Source organism: Mastigoproctus giganteus, chromosome 4 (assembly GCF_048544385.1).
Source record: "Mastigoproctus giganteus isolate SK-2022 chromosome 4, ASM4854438v1, whole genome shotgun sequence".
Taxonomy (NCBI): Eukaryota; Metazoa; Arthropoda; class Arachnida; order Uropygi; family Thelyphonidae; genus Mastigoproctus; species Mastigoproctus giganteus.
This window is the reverse complement of record NC_143578.1, coordinates 58,095,624-58,115,312: the sequence shown is the minus strand read 5'-3', so window position 1 is coordinate 58,115,312 and position 19,689 is coordinate 58,095,624. Positions and strand designations below refer to the sequence as shown.

General features: G+C 36.1%; 1 protein-coding gene across 1 annotated transcript in view; it reads right to left on the bottom strand.

Moving 5' to 3' along the window:
• LOC150086753 (dynein regulatory complex subunit 11-like) overlaps positions 1-19,689 on the bottom strand; it is a 283,392-nt gene that overhangs the window by 47,826 nt on the left and 215,877 nt on the right. The window contains exons 13-14 of the mRNA XM_090372244.1: positions 15,358-15,548; positions 6,864-7,147 (exon numbers count right to left, since the gene is read on the bottom strand). Of these exons, the coding sequence (XP_090228370.1) occupies positions 6,864-7,147; positions 15,358-15,548 (475 nt within the window). The remainder of the gene's footprint in view (positions 1-6,863; positions 7,148-15,357; positions 15,549-19,689) is intronic.

Genomic DNA, 19,689 nt, shown 5'->3' with positions numbered 1-19,689 from the left:
CAATATCAAAACAGAAATGAATAAATAAAATAAACACACTATCTTTCAAGGGACACAGCACTTGTGCACTCTGACCCTTTTTCAGAGTTCACAAGTGGTTCAAGTGTTTCTTAAATTTAATTTAATTTAAAACAATATAACCATGTGTTTATTCCACATAATACTCTGCTGACCATCTTGCAACAATAGCATAACTGTATGTTATTTCCCAAAACACTAGTAATTTTTTCATGGATTTCTTTAGCATTTCTGCTCACTTTAATCAAAATTTTTATTACTGAATCATTTACAATTTGCTGGATATTCATTCTTTTTCTATTGCCTACCAACATGAAAATGAAATTTTAGAAACTGTATAAGATACTGACAATTTTTTTGTGTTATTTTATAAAGTATTCTCTAACAAAAGTTCTGAGAACCTTTGTTAGAGAGGCAACAAGAGGAAGTAGCACTCTTGATTTGATTATCAGTAGCAATTCTTCATGCATTGAGAATTTGCAGGTAAAAGACCCACTGGGTTTCAGTGATCACAGTGTAGTGATGTGGCATTTACTTAAAGACACAACTACTATCAAGGGTAAAGAAAGGCTTCTGCTTTCATAAGGGTGACTACAGTGGTCTCAAACACTTAAAATTCTGTGCAGTGGAACGAACTGATGATGTCACCAACAGCAAATTCTAAATAGGAAGCATACAGAGAAATAATCATAGAAGTTACGAGGCTTCAGCTTCTATATGAATGGATATCAGATGAAAGGCATTAAGGCATAATTTGCCTTAGGCAAGCTAAGGCAGATTTTGAGAAGTCTCTGGCAAAGAATGCAAAGACTTCTATGATTATATTAACAGTAGGAGGAAGGGGTTGATTCACATTGGGCCACTCAACATCAGTGGGTTAACTGTTGATAACTCGGCTCAGGTTGCTGACAAACTAATTAGGTATTTTTCATCCAAATTTACAAGAGGAATGCTTTAGGAAAAAGGATGAAGCTAAACATAAAAAAAAAAAAGAAAGATGTTTAGGGTGGATGTATCCAATCCAATTATATTACGGGATGCATCAAAGGAGGTAAGCAAACCATTAGCCATAATTATAAGAACATCCTTGAATTTAGGGGAGGTCCCTATGAACTGGAGATGTGCAAATGTATCCCCAATTCACAAAGGGGTGGAGCTAAAGGTGACATGAATGATCACAGACCCGGTAGCTTAACGTCTGTTCCAGGGAAAATAACGGAACCGCTTGTTAAAGAAGTTATGCAATGCAGGACCGTCTAGACAGGAATGCAATTATACTGCAGCCACAGAATGGATTTGTTAAGGGATGGTCTTGTCTGACCAATCTGAGTGGATACTCCGATGGAGTAACAAAGCAACTAGTTGCAAAAATAATTTTGATATCATGTACTTGGATTTCAGGAAGTCTTTTGATGCTGTTGCATATAAAAGACTGCTGTACAAACTGGAGCAATGTGGCATTAAATGCAAGTTACTGCTATGGATAAAGGAATGGTTGAGTGGGGAAGACACAGTGGTTATCAATGACCACTGCTCTTCATGAACTAATGTTATTAGTGGAGTACCCCAGAGTTTGGTGCTAGGCCCATTGTTGTTTTCAATATTTATTAATGATGTTAATGAAGGTATATCAGGCTCAATGTCTAAGTTTGCAGATGATACGAAGGTTGGCAGGGTGGTTAATGACAGTAATCAGGATAAGCTACTGCAACAAGATTTGGAAAATTGGATTGATGGGCTGAGAAATGGTAGTTGAAGTTTAACATTGACAAATGCAAGGTACTGCATATGGGTAGCAGTAATCCCAGAGTAACTTATCAACTGTGATGTACTACATTCAGGGTAGTGGAAAATTAAAAAATTAAAAAGAACTGGGGATAATCGTGAAGTCAAATATGAAATTCTTTGAGCAGTGCAAACATTCTGTCAGGATGACTTATGGGGTTTTGTCAATGACATACAGAAACTTTGCTAGTAGGGATAAGGATGTGATTACCCCTTTGTACAATGCCACAGTTAGGCTGCATTTTGAATACTCTAAACAGATCTGGAGGCCTCACTTTAGGAAGGATGTAGATCTGCTGGAATGGGTGCAGAATAGGGCAACCAGATTGGTGAAGGAAATAAAAGGGTGCCCTTACAGAGATAGGCTTTAGTTCTGCAAACTGCAATGTCTAGAGACTAGGCTCCTGCAGGGTGATCTGATTGAGATGTTTAAGGCCTTGAATGGATTGAGTAAGCTAAAAATCAATGGTATTTTTCAGACTATACACATTAGGGGACGTAAATTCAAATTAAGGAAGAATGGTTGCATGCTAAATGTGTTGAAGTTTGCTTTCAGCCAGCGAGTGGTTGATTGTTGGAACAAACTTCCATCTGTCGTTATGGAAGTGGGTGGTTTGAATAAATTAAAGGGAGAACTATATAAATTCATGGGGAGTATTAATTAGTGAAGTTGTAGGGTTTTTTTTGGCTGATGCTTTATAAGCTTGCTCTCTTGCAAAATTTGCCACTACTAACATTAATACTAAAAAGGATGATTGTGTTCTCTGACAATAAAATGTTGAAAACATTTCAAGATAGCAAAATCTATATGGTTTTAGAAATAAATCTGGTAAAGCCTGTGAACTATTTCAAGTTTAGCAGCCAACTTTGTGTCCCAGGTTCATAAGGCTGCAGCATATATTCTTATGATAATTGAGTTTGCTGGCACTTTACACTGTTTAGCACAGAATATACTGTTTCATACAATGAGTGCATTGTGGTAAAGCAAGCTGCTGAATTAGTGAGAATGCACTAATAATTCAATTGTTATTTAACTTTAGTTTGAAGCAGGGGTGGGCAACCTTTATACATGGCAAGCCAAATAAAATGTCTGTGAGGTACATGCGGACCAAATTTTTTTTAGCATTCCACGATTTTTAGGATTATTAAAATGGTGTATAATGAAAAAATTGTCATAAACAGTTTTATATTATTTACTGTAATATTTATACATATAATTAATTTTATTAATAAGAAAAACAAAATACAAATTCAAGGTAAAATTACAAAAATACAATTATATTAACAAAATACAAATACAATTTTCAGTAACAAAAATTGCAATATTTTATTTTTATAACATTTAATGAGAGATTTGATACTGTTTATTTTTATCAGTGAATCGATATCTGAATTGATATTTGTTGTAGTAATGCACAGAGTACATATTTTCTACCAGGGTATGTCTGCCAGGGGCAAAGGTTGATGACGTTGTAGAGCGGATATCATCTTTTAAGGGCACAAAAGGTGATATAGTTGTACACGTTGGCACTAATGATATTAAGAGTAGGAGACCGGCAGAATTACTTAGCAAGTACAGGTCACTGTTGAAAAAAAGCCGTGAATTAGGGTTGAACTTGAAAGTGTCTGCAATTCTGCCCAGACACGATAGGAGGGAGTATATGATGAGAGCCTTGTCGATCAATTCGGCCCTGGAGGGATTGTACAAGGCTCAAGGGGTAGAATTTTTTTCAGCCTGGACTGTACTTGTTAACAGGAGAGATTGCTTCTACAGGGATGGGATACACTTAAATAGAAAGGGTGCAAGAATTTTTGCTGATGCTGTCGAGGCAGTGTTAGGTGGGTCGGAAAACTGCTAGTTGGGGGGGATACAAGGACTAATAGATTAACAGTAGCCACTGGCAGAGGTGGAAGTGATTCTTGCACTGCTTCTATTCAAATGAGCAGAAGTCTGAAAAACAAGATGCAGGATATTTCAGAGACTGCTGGTAGTCATTGCGTTACAAGTAAACACATGGGTTGTGTTAGGGTAGCTAAGAATAGAAACAGGTGCATTTATACCTGCGTGTACACCAATGCTAGGAGTTTGGTTAATAAATTTGATGAATTTGAGGTATTGCTCAAAACATCAAAGGCAGATATTGTTGGGATATCAGAGACGTGGTGTCACACAGATATAAGTAATGCGGAACTGGAATTTGGGGAATACAATGTGTATAGAAAGGATAGACAGGACAGGAGGGGAGGAGGGGTTATGCTATTAATTAAGAAACACATAAAGGTCCAAGGAAGTGAAGCCAGTCGACATCGATGGACAGGGCAGTGTCGAGTCAGTTTGGTGTGACATAAGCATAGGGAAATCAAAATTGAGAGTAGGAGTGTGCTATAGGCCTAATGACTCTGATGAGTATAATAATACATTGTACAGGGAAATAGAGTGGGCCAGTAAATCAGAGAGTCTTATAATGGGGGATTTTAATTTCCCAGATATTGACTGGAATTTGTGGGTTGGTCACTCGCATACTAGCAAGGCTTTTGTGGATTTATTGGATGATTGTTTTCTACATCAGCATGTTCGTGAGGCAACAAGAGGGAGCAATACTCTTGATCTGATTATCAGTAGTGATTCTTCATGCATTAAGAACCTGCAGATAAATGAACCACTAGATGGCAGTGATCACAGTGTGTTGAAGTGGGATTTACTCAAGGAGGTAACTACCATCAGAGGTAAAGGGAAGGGTTTTTGTTTTCGTAAAGGCGACTATGATGGTCTGAGACAGTATTTAAATTCTATACAGTGGACCAACTGATGATGTTACCAACAGCAAACTCAAAATGGGAAGCATTCAAGGAACTAATCTTGGAGGCTACCAGGCTTTACATACCAACTAAGAAATATTGTTCAAGGTTTAGGCCTAAATGGTTGTCAGATGAACTAATGAGACATGTGGCAGAGAAGAAAAATGCATGGGATACATACAAATTAATGGGTGACATGGAAGCCTATGATAGATATAAGTTGGTCTGTAACCAAGTCACAAAGGAGATTAGGCAGGCAAAGGCAGACTACGAAAAATCCTTGGCAAAGGATGCAAAGAAAAACAGAAAAGAGTTCTTTACATACTTGAACTCGAGAAGGAAAGGGATGAATCAGATTGGTCCACTGGATATTGATGGTTCAACAGTTGAGGATCCTGCTCAGGTGGCTAACAATCTAAACGAGTATTTTGCATCTACATTCACGCATGAGGAGTTATTCAGGAAGGAGAATGATGTAGGTAAAGTAAACATTGGCAGTGAGCTGGATGATTTTGTAATAACTGAGAGGAAAGTGGAGGAGAGATTGTTGAGGATAAACATAAAAAAGGCACCTGGGGTGGATGGGATCTATCCGGTTATATTAAAGGAGGCAGCAAAGGAAGTATGCAAACCCCTAGCCATAATTATGAGAGCTTCTTTGGACTCAGGGGAGGTACCCATAGACTGGAGATGTGCAAATGTAACCCCAATTCACAAAGGAGGATCAAAGGCTGACACAAGTAATTATAGACCTGTTAGTTTAACTTCTGTTCCAGGTAAATTAATGGAGGCACTGGTTAAAGAAGCACTGCAGGATCATCTAGACAAGAATTCAGTTATAGCTCAGATGCAGCATGGTTTTGTTAAGGGCAGGTCTTGCCTGACCAATTTGATTGGATACTATGATGTAGTCACAAAAGAACTGGATGCAGGGAATAACTTTGATATTATATATTTGGATCTTAGAAAGGCTTTTGATACTGTTGCACATAGAAGACTGCTGCACAAATTGCAGCAGTGTGGCATTGGAGGCAAATTGCTGCTATGGATAAGGGGATGGTTGAGTGGCAGAAGACAAGAGTGGTAATCAATGGACACTGCTCATCGTGGACTAATGTTATTAGTGGAGTCCCTCAGGGCTCCGTGTTGGGTCCATTTTTGTTTTCTGTATTTATAAATGATATTGATGATGGTATATCAAGCTTAATGTCCAAGTTTGCAGATGATACAAAGGTTGGCAGGGTCGTTAAGGACACTACTGACGCTATGCTGCTGCAACAGGATCTGGAAAGGTTGAACAGATGGGCTGAGAGGTGGCAAATAAAGTTTAACATTGACAAATGTAAAGTACTACATATGGGAAACAGTAACCCCAGAGCAATGTATCAACTCTGCGGTACTACACTGACAGTGGTGGAGAATGAAAAGGACCTGGGGGTAATTGTGCAGGCAGATATGAAGTTCTCTGAGCAGTGCAGACGAGCTGCAAGAGTAGCTCATGGTGTCTTGTCAATGATATACAGGAATTTTTCTAGCAGTGATAAGGAGGTGATTATTCCCTTGTATAAGGCAATGGTTAGGCCACATCTTGAGTACTGTATACAGGTCTGGAGGCCTCATTTCAAGAAGGATGTAGAGCTGCTGGAACGGGTACAGAGAAGGGCAACAAGATTAGTAAATGGAACAAAGGGTTGCTCTTACGAAGAAAGGCTTAAGTTTTGCAAATTACAGAGTCTGGAGACTAGGCACCGGCGAGGTGATCTGATAGAGGTGTATAAGGCTTTGAATGGTTTGAGCATGCTCAATGCTAATGGGATTCTTCATCTTTCTCAGAATAATCACCTCAGAGGGCATAAATTCAAATTGAGGAAGGACGGATGTCGGATAGATGTGCGGAAATTTGCCTTTGGCCAGCGGATGGTTGGTTGGTGGAACCGACTTCCATCACTTGTTGTTGAAGTTGATAGCCTAAACAAATTTAAAGCTCAACTGGACAGGTATTTCGAACGAACGGAGGGGTGAAATGGGAGAGGGTTTTTTTTTTTTTTTTTTTTGGCTGATGCTGAATAAGCTTGCTTTCTTGCATCATATGCCTCTACTAATGCTAATGCTAATGCTAATTTACATCAGAAATTCCATTAATTCAAAAATATATATAATAAATGATAGACTGTAGTAAGTAGTTTAATTAAAAATAAACATATCATTAAAAATTTAAATAAACATATCAAAACTTTAGATTCAAGTAAAAAAAAAAAAACCTGATCAGTCTTTGGCACTTTTTTTAGAAATGTTTTTTCTGCATTATGAAGAAATATTACAGATGGTTGGACTTGACGGCCAACTTTTTTTACCAGATGAAGTAGCATATTCAAGCCTGGTTTCCCTGCATATTTTCCTACAATATTATCAGCAGAAAGATCAAATAAGGTCGCACCAGTTTCTGAACAAATAGCATATACTAACATCTTCTTTCCTGTTCCTGCTGGACCTACAAATAATATAGATTTTACACAGGCTCCCTTTTCATGTACTCCTGCTGAACCTTAAAAAACAAACAAAAAAAAACAATGGTGAAAATCTAAGAAAGGGGGAAGAGAGAGAGAGAGATTAAAGTCATAAAACAGTATTTCAAAAGAGAAATATGGCATTTTCTAATTGTTATTTATTCTACAATGATTCTCAAATGAATAGTAGTAAAAGTTCACATTCAAGCCAAAGCAGGTTTATTTCATGGATAAGATGAAATAAATTTCACCTTATCCATGAAATAAAGAAACCTGCTTTAGCTTGAACCTCTTATCTAGCTTGAATCTAGCTATTTAGCTTGAATTTCTTATTCAAGAAATAAATAAATCTGCTTAAGCAGATTTATTTATTTTGTGGATAAGAGATATATCAAAGAATTACACTTCATGGTTACAAGTATTTTATTCCCTTTTTGGTCAATGTGAACGTGTAAGTTGCTTACACATCACACTACACAGGATGACTATTAAAATTAATTGATTAATTTATTTACTGTAGAGTCATATTATCACATAAGTTAGTACAATAGCATTATTTCTATATACAGTAAACCAACAAAAGTTGTGCAGCGGCTCATTACATAACATTTCAAATTGTTAATTCTTTCAAGAGTTGCCTATCTCATTGTACTGCAAATAAGTAACACTTCCTCAGTAGAGAAGACTATTGTTAAGATATTCTCAGTGAGTACTACCACAAAGACAGCTTTCAAAGCTATTTGGTCCCTCATCGGTGAGTAGGTAGGTTACTCCAATGGTATAACACCTGACAATCCAGTTGTGAATTTATTTCGCAATATGAGAGGTGCCAAGTGGGATATAATTTGATTACTATAGGCTTTAGGACTAAAAAGCCTCAGACTATGAGAAGAGTCTACTGTCAAGGTTAGTGCAATAGCATCATTTCTATACACAGTAAACCAACCAAAGTTGTGCAGTAGCATCATTACCTAATGTCTCACAATGTGAATTGCTCATTATACCTTGAATAAGTAACACTTCCCTGGTGAAGTTGGTAACAAGATTGACTATTGTTACTTATTTGCAGTGGATAATGCCATCAAGATGGCCATTTCAGGGCTCTCTGGGTGGTGGTAACTCATTGTGAAGGAATATACAATATGAGATATTATGTAATGATGCTATTGCACTTACTTATATGACAGACTTCTTACAGGCTGTAGTTTTTAGTCCTAAATTCTATATATGGCCCACTTTATTTCTCTGCATAGTGTTCATTATACTTATCACAGTCATTAGGCCTATAACACAGCCCTACTCTCATTTTCATTTTACCATGTCACTGATTTGATTAGAACAAATTGTTTTTAATCATTTTTCTTCTTTGCAGTTGAGAGGTATAATAGTTTTAAAAAAAATTTTAAATATTATTATCTCTCTCTCTATATATAAAATCCATCTGAAGTTATTGGTTAAGCATGAGCATTGTTTAGTTTATAGTAAGTGCAAAATGAAAGATCAGTGCATTGTTGCACTGTATTTTATTTGTTTGTGAAACAGTTTTTATTTTATTTTTTTTTTATCTCCTGTATCTAACCAAATACCTGTTTTATCATTTTAGTGTTGTATGGAAATTTGCTGAATTCATTTAAAATACAGGTGACCCTCATATAACACAGTACTTCTTCAACATGGTTTCACTCTAATACGACTGATAAATTGCGGCAATCCTCCCACAACACGATACATATATAACACTGTTTTGCTCTAACACAGTTAGAGAACTGTGGTAAACCTCGCATAACATGGTATTTTTGAGCTTTTGTGCGGGGAAACCCTGCTATTATGTTGGAAGTAATTTTTCAACATTTCCATTCTTTTTGTCAATCTGCGCTGTTGACTCGCTAGTCGTTATGCAAAAAAAAAAAAAAATTATTGGGAAATCCCTGTATTTTATTTTGTTGGGAAATCCCCATGTTAGGTTCTCTGCTATTGAACTTGTGCTTGTATGAGATCATTAAAAATTGTGATTTCAAAGTGTGCAGTTTGTGTCTTTTAAGCTTTTTGTAAGGTTATTTTGGTTTTCAGTTGATCATTCATAAATTTTCCAGGTATGTATTACTAAACTTTGTTCTTAAGAACTGTATTGGAATAATTTCTTTGTTGTGAATTAAATTCCAGCCCTAAATTATGTCTAAGGATATTTGGCATAATTTGGGTAACTGCAGATTTATTTAAAGAATGGCTTCTAAATTGTTTTGTGCCAGCTGTGGAAAACTATTTAAAGCGGAAAAAATCTAGATTTCAAAGTTTCATTACTATTGGATAATGTGTCAGGCTATCCAAAATGTTGAAGTAATGTTCCTACCAACTAATACAACTTCTTTAATTCAGACATTAGATCAAGGCATTATATCTACCTTTAAAATTCATTACATCAGAAAATCATTACGATAGATTCTGGAAAAATTTGATTCCGAATCTATTGAAGTGATGGAGGCATGGAAACATTTTTCAGTTGTGGACTATATCGGAATTATAGCTTTATCGCTCAAAGAGGTAAACCGTCAACACATGCATGTTGGAAAAATGTATGGCCAGAGTCTGTTCATTCAGGAAATAAGGTCGAATTGGCAGAAAACAGAATCACTGCGATAGTAGAACTTACAAAGTCGGTAGGAGAGGAGATTTTGATGATATGACTACTGAAGACATTCAAGAATTACTGGTAGAAAAGGAGGCTGGCAAAGTGGATTTGGTGGAAATGGTGTCGTAGGTAAACCAAATCAATTCAGAGGATGATAGCGCAGATGAAAATTCAGAAATTCCAAATTTTACACTAAAAAGCATACGAGGAGGCATAAACTTAGCAGAGCAATTAGAATCTTATTTTCTGAATGCAGATCCTTTGACTAAAAGGAGCACAAGTTCAAAAGGGAGCTTCAAAAATGCTTAACTCCATTCCAAGAAATTGGCAAAGATCTATCGAGCAAAAGCAAACCCAGATTACTGATTTTTTAAAAGAGAGAAAAAGATACACAAAATCTAGATGTTGCAGAAGAAAGTTCAGAAGGTGAAGATATTCTGCAACTGAGAAAACGTTCTCATTTGATTGTGCTTAGCAGCAATGAAGAAGAAGAAAATTAAATGAACGTACATAATCTGACATATATATATATATATATATCACAGTTTGTAAGACGTTTGTTCACTTATTACTATTTTTAATAAAAATTAAGTTTCTGATAGTTATAAAAAAAGGTGTATTTTTGTTAGCTTCTGGAATGTAACCCCCCTTTTTGTACTAGTTCTTAGTCCCGTATAACACAGTTTCACACTACGTGAGATTTTATAGGAACCTAACTACTGTGTTATGTGAGGGTTACCTGTATATCTTTTCCAATAAGTGGTTACTAGCCAGTATGATATGACTCACCTGTCAATTATTCATTTTGATTTTCGATGTGCCTTTCATTCATTGAAGGTTATAAATATCAGTGAACTTAGTCCTGAGATTAGTGAGAATGGATAGAAATCATAATGTAAAATCATAATGTAGAGTAAAATCTTTTAATACAACGTTCAACAGACCTAAATTTTCAAGTTTTGTAATAATGAGGGTTGTATTAAGCAGAGCTGCCAAAGCCAAAAATATCAGAATTTCCATTTTCTTGGTACATGTCTTGTAACTTTAACTTAAGCTTTATATAATAATAAGAATAATATTTTGTCTACATTATATACTTTTATTTAAAACAGAAACCATAAGAAGAGAAAAAAATATAATTATACACCATTACGTGTGTAAAGCACCAAAACAACCAGGGCAACGAAGTATCAGTATATTGTGTCTGTAATTGTGTGTATTCTTTGGTTCATTTTCTGTTTGCTGAAACAGAAAATTTTCTGTTTGCTGAAACAGAAAAACTTGAGTATCCAGAAGCTAAAAATCATGCGACCCTTGCCTGAGACTAACTCAAAAACACTGCGAAAAAAGTCAGTAAAGTCTCTTTATATCATTGATGAGATGTGCACTTTGACCTTTTCCACCAAGTGTGGAAAAGGTCAAAGAGGTACTCACAAGGGTACAATATTAGCATTAGTATTAGTTGCAAGTCAAGCTCTTCTGGTTTTTGTCTAGTTCTCCTTTGAATTTATTGAACCATTCACTTTCACAACAACAGATGGAAGACTGTTCCAACAATAAACCACCTGTTGGCTGAAGGCACACTTCCGCCCATTTATTTATTTATTTATTGCGGTGCCTCCGTAGCCAGGTGGGAAGGAGCAGCAGTGCGTAACACATGCTTCTTGATTACACCGGGGTTCGAGCCCGTCACCACCAAATACGAAGGATGCGGAAAGGTCAGGGAATGACCACCACATATCCTGGAGCAATATGGCCCTGGTTGCTAATGCTCCTAAAAACCAAACAACAAACAAACTACCCATTTATCCTGCAACCATCCCTCCTCAACTTGAATCTATGCTCCCTACTCATGTGTGTGTGTGTGTTGTCATTTCAGCAAGTGGCAGAATACCATTAACATTCAACTTACTCAATCCATTCAAGGCTTTAAACACCTCAATCAGATTTCTCCACAGGTGCCTCGTCTCGAGATGCTGCAATTTTCAGAACTTTCTAGGTAAGAGCATCCCTTTGTTTCTGTCACCAATCTTGTTGTCATTCTCTGCACCCATTCCAGCAGATCTACATCCTTCCTATGGAGAGGCCTAACGATGGCCTTATACAAAGTGATAGTCACCTCCTTATCCCTGCTAGCAAAGTTTCTGTATATCAATGACAAAAACACCATGAGCTGTCCTGGCATCAAGTTTGCACTGCTCAGAGAATTTCACGTGTTTCTGCACAATTATCCCAGATCTTTTTCATTCTCCACTACACTGAGTATAGTACCACACAGTTTATAAGTTACTCTGGGGTTACTGCTAATCATGTGCAGCACCTTGCATTTGTCAATGTTAAACTTTAACTGCCATTTCTCAGCCCATCAACCCAATTTTCCTAGATCTTGTTGCAGTAGCTCACCGTGATGACTGTCGTTAACCACCCTTTGTATCACTGCAAACTTAAACATTAAGCCTGATATACTTTTCATCAATATCATTGATAAATACTGAAAAGAACAATGGACCAAGCACTGAACCCTGGGAAACTCCACTAATAACATTAGTTCATGAAGAGCAGTGCCCACTGATAACTACTCTCCGCCTTCTTCCACTTAACCATCCCTTTATCCATAGCAGGAACTCACCCTTAATGCTACAGTGCTCTAGTTTGTACAGCAGTTGTTTATATGCAACAGTATCAAAAGCCTTCCCAAAATCCAAGTACACGATGTCAAAATTATTTTTTGCATTCAGTTCCTTGGTCATTGAATCATAATAACCTATCAGATTGGTTAGACAATTCTGCCCCTTGATAAATCCATGCTGTGATTGTAGTATAATTGCATGCTTGTCGAAATGGTCCCACATTACTTCTTTAACCAGTGATTCCATTATATTCCCTGGAACCATACATTAAGCTAACAGGTCTGTAATTACATGTCACCCTTTTGATCCTCCTTTATGAATTGGGGATATATTCAAATTTTTCCACTGTATAGGGATCTCCCCTGAATCCAAGGATGCTGTCATAATTACGGCTAAGGATTTTCTTACCTTCTTTGCTGCCTACCATAATATAAATGAATACGTTCCATTCAACCCAGGTGCCTTTTTTATGTTCAGCTTCAACAATTTCTTTTCCACTTTCCTTTCAGTTATCACAAAGTCATTTAGCTCCCCGTTGGAATTTGATAAACCTTTTACACTCCCCCATAAAAAATTCCTTGTGTGAATGTAGATGCAAAATACCTATTCAATTTGTCCACAACCTGAGCAGGGTCATCAACAGTTAACCCATAGACGTAAAGTGGCCCGATGTGATCCAACCCCTTCCTGCTACTGTTAATATAAGCATAGAGCTCTTTGCTGTTTCCCTTTGTATTCTTTTCCTGAAACTTCTTATAATCTGCTTTAGTTTGCCTAATCTCCTTTGTGACTTGATTACAGACTAATTTATATTTACCATAGGCTTTTGTATTACCTGATAATTTATATGCATCCCAATGCACTTTTCTTCTCTGCCAAGTGTCTCGATAGTTCACCTGACATCCATTTAGGTATAAGCCTTGAAGAGTATTTCTTTGTTGGTATGAAATACCTAGTAACTTCTTTGATCACTTCCCTGAATACCTCCCCTTTAAAATTTGCTGTTGGTCCTATTGCATACAATTTAAAAATTGTCTGCAACCTCTGTAATCACCCTTACGAAAGCAAAAGTCTTTCCCTTTACTCTTGTATAATAGTTATGTCTTTAATTAAATTTCACATTAATACACTGTGATCGCTGTCACCCAGTGAGTCATTTACCAGCAGATTCTTAATGTATGAAGAATCACTGCTGATAACCAGATCCAAAGTATTGCTTCCTCTTGTTGTTTCTCTAACATGCTGCTGTAGAAAACAGTCATTCAAGAAATCCACAAAAGTCATGCTAGTGTGTGAGTGACCAACCCACAAATTCCAATCCACATCTGGAAAGTTAAAATCCCCCATTATGAGACATTCTGATTGCTGGCTTACTTTATTTCCCTCTATAGCTGTTTGGTATACTCATCACAGTCATTAGGCCTATAACACACTCTTACTCTTAATTTTGTTTTCTCAGTGCTTATATCATACCAAACTGATTCAACATTGCACTTATCACCCAAGTCAATTGGATGCACTGCCTTGGATTTAATATTTTCTTAACTAAGAGCAAGCTTATCTCCTTAGCTTCCCTACCTCTCCTGTCCTGTCTGTTCACTGGTATGCAGATCTTTTCTGATCTGCACACCAGTGAACACACCTTTGTTTGTGTCATCACTAATGCATGGAAACTTTAGTTTTTAATATTGAAATCCAATGGGCCCATTGGTGTTGGGCCCATTGCTCAACTATCCCACTATCAAAAACAACATTTTTATAAAGCTAGATTTTAGACCTAAAAGGATCCTGACAACCTTGAAATATTTCTGTGGATGTGCTGCTACTTATATTTACCGAGGAATAGCACAGCCTTACTTTGAAGAACTGATGAAATGAAAGCCTACCTTGTTCTCTTCTAGGGGCATCAATAACATCATTAAAGTAGTAAAGTGAATCTTCCAGAGCAAAATATGAAGAAAGCTCTTTTTTTTAATGTTTATAAAAGATCCCAAAAATTTTTCCCATGCCATAGACAGATTGAAATCATACACAAGGTTATTTAATTCACTTTGAGTTATAAGATGAGGCTTGGTTGGGTCTGAGTATTTGTATTCTGATTCAGGGCTCGTATGGAGTGTTCCCATTGTTTCATCTGTGATTTCTAAAGGTCAGATTTCTGGAAGAACAGATAGTTTGTTGCTGTAAAAATTATATATTCCAATTAAATATTGGGATATTTAATTTTTCTTCCATTTTATCCCTTTCTGTACTTCAATTTACTTATGCAAGAACAGGTCATTGATATGACTGGTTTGCTACCTGCATGTGGCAGTGTTACATTACATTTGTTTTTTTAACCAGCCTCCAATATGCAAGGCACAATTAGAGCAGCATATAAGACAAGCATTTCTTGTCTTGACCACTTAATTTGCAGCCAAGATAAATTTCATGTTCTTTCTTTAACAGGGGAATTATAGACTGTCTGTGAGATTTAGTTGTATAATCACCACACATAAAAAAAGCTATCTGGTGAATTAACATATTGATGTAGCATTTTAAAAGCATATTCAACTGCAATTAAAACATCAAAATATAAAAAAGAGCATAAGTTTACTAATATGTAACAATATTAACTCATAATTTATACCATACCATACTTATAATAATATAATATACTTGTAACTCTGCTTGATTGATCTGTCTGGAAGGTTTGTTTTATATATCAGTCTGTCAGGGAGCAAGTGGGGTAGAATAAGTTAGAGACTGCTAGAAAATGATCACTGTAACAAGATCTCGAAAACTCCAGAAGTTCTTGATCAGCAGTCCAACTACTAACAACAAATAGGTCAAAATCTAAGCATATGTTAAGTAAAAAATGAAATATCTTTCAAAAACTGAGGGTGCTATGAAAAAATGGACTGCAATCAAAATCTGTATTAAATTTTTTTTTTGCTGTTGTTTATGTTTTGAATAAAACAGAATGAAGATATTTTATTTTTATGCTCACCTAAGGGCTGAATACAATATTCTAAAACAATACGTCTAATATCTCCCAAACATGGTTGTGGTTCTTGCTGCTTCTGAAGTAAAAATGATCCAACAGGGTTGCATTCCCCTAGGAATTCTGACAAGCGAATTTTTGGATATTGCTTGATAATGCCTTGTTGAACAAGCTCTTCATAGAGAGATTCTAATGTTCTAAATAAATAAAAACATCAGCTTTTAACTATCTGAAAAATAAATATGCATTAGAAATTCCTATTACAGAATAAATTAAAAATGATCATTCTTTCCAGGGATTATTTTATTTTTCCATGTTTCAGTGACTGAACTGAAATGGCTATGGAATAACTGGAGCACAACAGTTTCATTTTAACTATTAAACAGGACTTAATATCTGTTTGTTTTAATTAGAAATCGTGTGTTTGAAAAGGATAAAAAAGTTCTCTTCTCAAAACTGCAATGTTATTACAACAATTTACCTTGGTATTGCCATAGTGCCAGCACTCATTTCTCATTTGAGATGTACTGATATCACATTATAAACTCTTTAAAAAAATAGTATTTCATCCAATTTCTTTCTTTATGGAAGTCAGTAAGTTTGCAACTTTGGCATTTTACTGGCTCTTGAATCTGAATTAATAAAAATGAAATTTGAATGGATGAAATAGATTCTACCACATTCTTATGAAGGAATTTCATATAATCAAGTCTTCTAAGCAATATCAACGTTTATGGTTACTTCCTAAAGCTCTAAAATGCATCACTGTTTCCTTGGAAGAGAGGCATTTAACTGTCTATTGGCAAGGAGACAATTCTAAATATAACTCACCAGAATGTTTGAATCTTAAGGATATTTCTTTAGTCTTCTGTTTTTCTCTATTTCTTAATTTTGCTGTATATATCAAGAGTATCAAATATTGTGAAAAAGACATCAGAATGTATGATGCATTCTAGAAATACTACAAAATACTAAGACAAGAACACTTAAATCTATGCACTGAGTCTCATAATGTTCCTGATATCCAAAATTAGATAGATAGCATTCTAATTTTGGACATAAGGTGACTCAGTTTCAGCATATTTGTTGTTGTTATTGTTTGTTATTAGGTTTTTAGGAGCATTAGCAACTAAGGCCATATTGCTCCGGGAATATGTGGTGGTCATTCCCTGACCTTTCCGCATCCTCAGTATTTGGTGGTCATGGGATCGAACCCCGGTCTAATCAAGAAGCACGTGTTACGCACTGCTGCTCCTGCCCACCCGGCTACGGAGGCACCAGCATATTTGTAATAACTGAGAGCAAAGTGGAAAAGAAATTATTGAAGTTAAACATAAGAAAGGCACTTGGGGTGGATGGGATCTATCCAGTTATATTAAGGGAGGCAGGAAAGGAAGTAATCAAATCCATACTTATGAGAGCATCCTTGGATTCAGAGGAGGTCCCCACAGACTGGAGATTTGCAAATGTATCCCAAATTCACAAAAGGGGGATCATATGGTGACATGAGTAATTACCAACCATTAGTTTAACTTCTGTCCCAGGGAAAATAATGGAGTCATTGGTAAAAGAAGTTGTTGTTGTTGTTATTTGGTTTTTAGGAGCATTAGCAACTAAGGCCATATTGCTCCGGGGATATGCGGTGGTCATTCCCTGACTTTTCCACATCCTCCGTATTTGGTGGGCACGGGCTCGAACCCTGGTCTTATCAAGAAGCGTGTGTTACGCCCTGGTGCTCCTGCCCACCTGGCTACGGAGGCGCCAGGTAAAAGAAGTAATGCAGGATCATCTAAACAAGGCTGCATTTATACTTCAGATACAGCATGGATTTGTTAAAGGGAAACCTTGTTTGTCCAATTTGATTGGATACTATAAATGGTCACAAAGGAACTGGATGTCAAAAATAATTTTGATATCATATACTTGGATTTCAGGAAAGCTTTCATACTGTTGCACATGAAAGATTGCTGTACAAATTGGAGCAGTATGGCATTAAGGGCAAGTTGCTCCATTTATAAAGGGGTGGTTGAGTGGGAGAAGACAGAGAGTAGTAATCAATGGACACTGCTCTTTGTGGACTAATGTTATTAGTGGAATCCCCTAGGATTTGGTGTTGGGCCCATTGTTGTTTTCTATATTTATCAATGATATTGATGTGGGTATATCATGCTTAATGTCTAAGTTCGCAGATGATATGAAGGTTGGCAGTGTTAATGACAGTATACTACTGTATCAGGATCTAGAAAAGTTGGGTACATGGGTTGAGAGGTAGGAACTGAAGTTTAACATTGACAAATGCAAAGTACTGCACATTGGGTAGCAGTAACCCCAGAGTAATGTACCAACTGCATGATACTACACTCAGGGTAGTGAAGAATGAAAAAGACATGCAGGTAATTGTGCAGTTAGATATGAAGTTTTCTGAGCAGTGTAGACAGGCTGCTACAGCAGTTCATGGGGGGTCTTGTCGATATACAGGAATTGGCAGGGATAAGGAGGTGATTATCCCTTTGTATAAGACAATGGTCAGGCCACTACATCCTTCCTAAAATCAGGTCTGGAGGCCTGATTTTAGGAAGGATGTAGAGCTGCTGTAACAAGTATAGAGAAGAGCAATGAGATTGGTGAGGGGAACAAAGGGGTGCTTTTACTAAGAAAAGCTTAAGTTCTGCAAATTTCAGTGGGTATCTGGAGACTAGGAACTTCTGAGGTGATCTGATTAAGTTGTATAAGGCCTTGAATGGTTTGAGCAAGCTCAATGCTGATGGGATTCTTCCTCTTACTCAGATTACACAATTGAGGGGGATAAATTCAAATTGAGGAAAGACAGTTGCAGAATAGAATTGCAGAAATTTGCCTTTAGCCTGCGGGTGGTTGATTGCTGGAACAATTTCCATCTATTGTTGTGGAAATTGATAGCTTAAATAAATTCAGGAAGAATTGGACAAACCTTTGGAGCAAATGGATAGGAGAAGTGGGAAAGTTTTTTTTTGGCTAATGATGTATAAGCTTGCTTTCTAGCATTATATTCCAGTATTAATGCTAACATGCCAGTTTGCTTAACAGATGTGATTATAATCTCCAAAGTTAGGGTTGAAGCATTGCTGGAATAGAGTAGGACTATTTAGTGGTGAAGTAGCAGTGAAGTATTGGACAGTCCTTCTCTATAAGAAGGGATAATTTCACTTACATAGTAATTGTAACCAATTAAAGAGTAGGAAACAGTCTACAACCCAGTAAATTAAAGGCACCTCCGTAGCCAGGTGGGAAGTTGCAGCAGTGTGTAGCACACGCTTCTTGATTAGACCGGGGTTTGAGCCCGTCACCACTAAATACGGAGGATGCGGAAAGGTCAGAGAATGACCACCGCATATCCCGGAGCAATATGGCCTTAGTTGCTAATGCTCCTAAAAACCAAATAACAAACAAACAAACCAGTAAATTAATAATTTTAGCTCAGAACTTGTCTTAAATGTGGAGTTTAGTGTCTTTTCTGTAACATTCCTAAAATTCAGTAGCATTATGAAAAAGATTTTTTACAAAGCTAGATCTCGATACTAAATTTTATTAATTACCATAAACAAATTAATTTAATTTTGAATATAGTGTTAATAACTTGTCTCATTTGCTAAACTTATCAAAAAACTAGGGATTCAGGGTTACATTTTGAGCTGTGAATATTTAAAAATGTACCAAGATGATATGATTAAAGCAGCTTCTTTTTAAAAAAAAAACAAAATTAATTCAAAGAAATTTTAAAGATTTTTCTCTGACACTAAACATATTCTTTAAGTATATATGAGTTATATTTTATTTATATTTAAAATGCGAGCAGTATAATATATTTATATTATAATATAAATATAGTAGTTTTTCACTTAATTGGCAAAATAGAACCATATGATAAGTTGGCTAAAAACCTGGTTAGTTATACCTTTGACTTGACAAAATAATTAATAAAAAATGCATACAAATATTATAATAGAATATTTAACTGCAATTGACACACCAAAAATAATTTATTAACTACAGCTACACTATGGGTACACACAAAAATGCAAATCTATTATGGTACATTCTGTCCTACACGTATATCCCAAGGGACTGTTTTTCAAAGAATTACCTTTATCACATCTGTCTGATACTTTTAATTCTTTTTCCATAAAGAGTATCCCTCTTTGTTCTTTTCTCAATCTCTGTTAAAAAAAATTGGTCTACAATATTGAGCAAAGTTGAATAAAATACAACACAAATAGTCACACTATTAAACATTAAAAATACTCAATGTATAACAGTTAAATCCACTAGGAGGAAAACAATTGTATTGATAGCAATCAA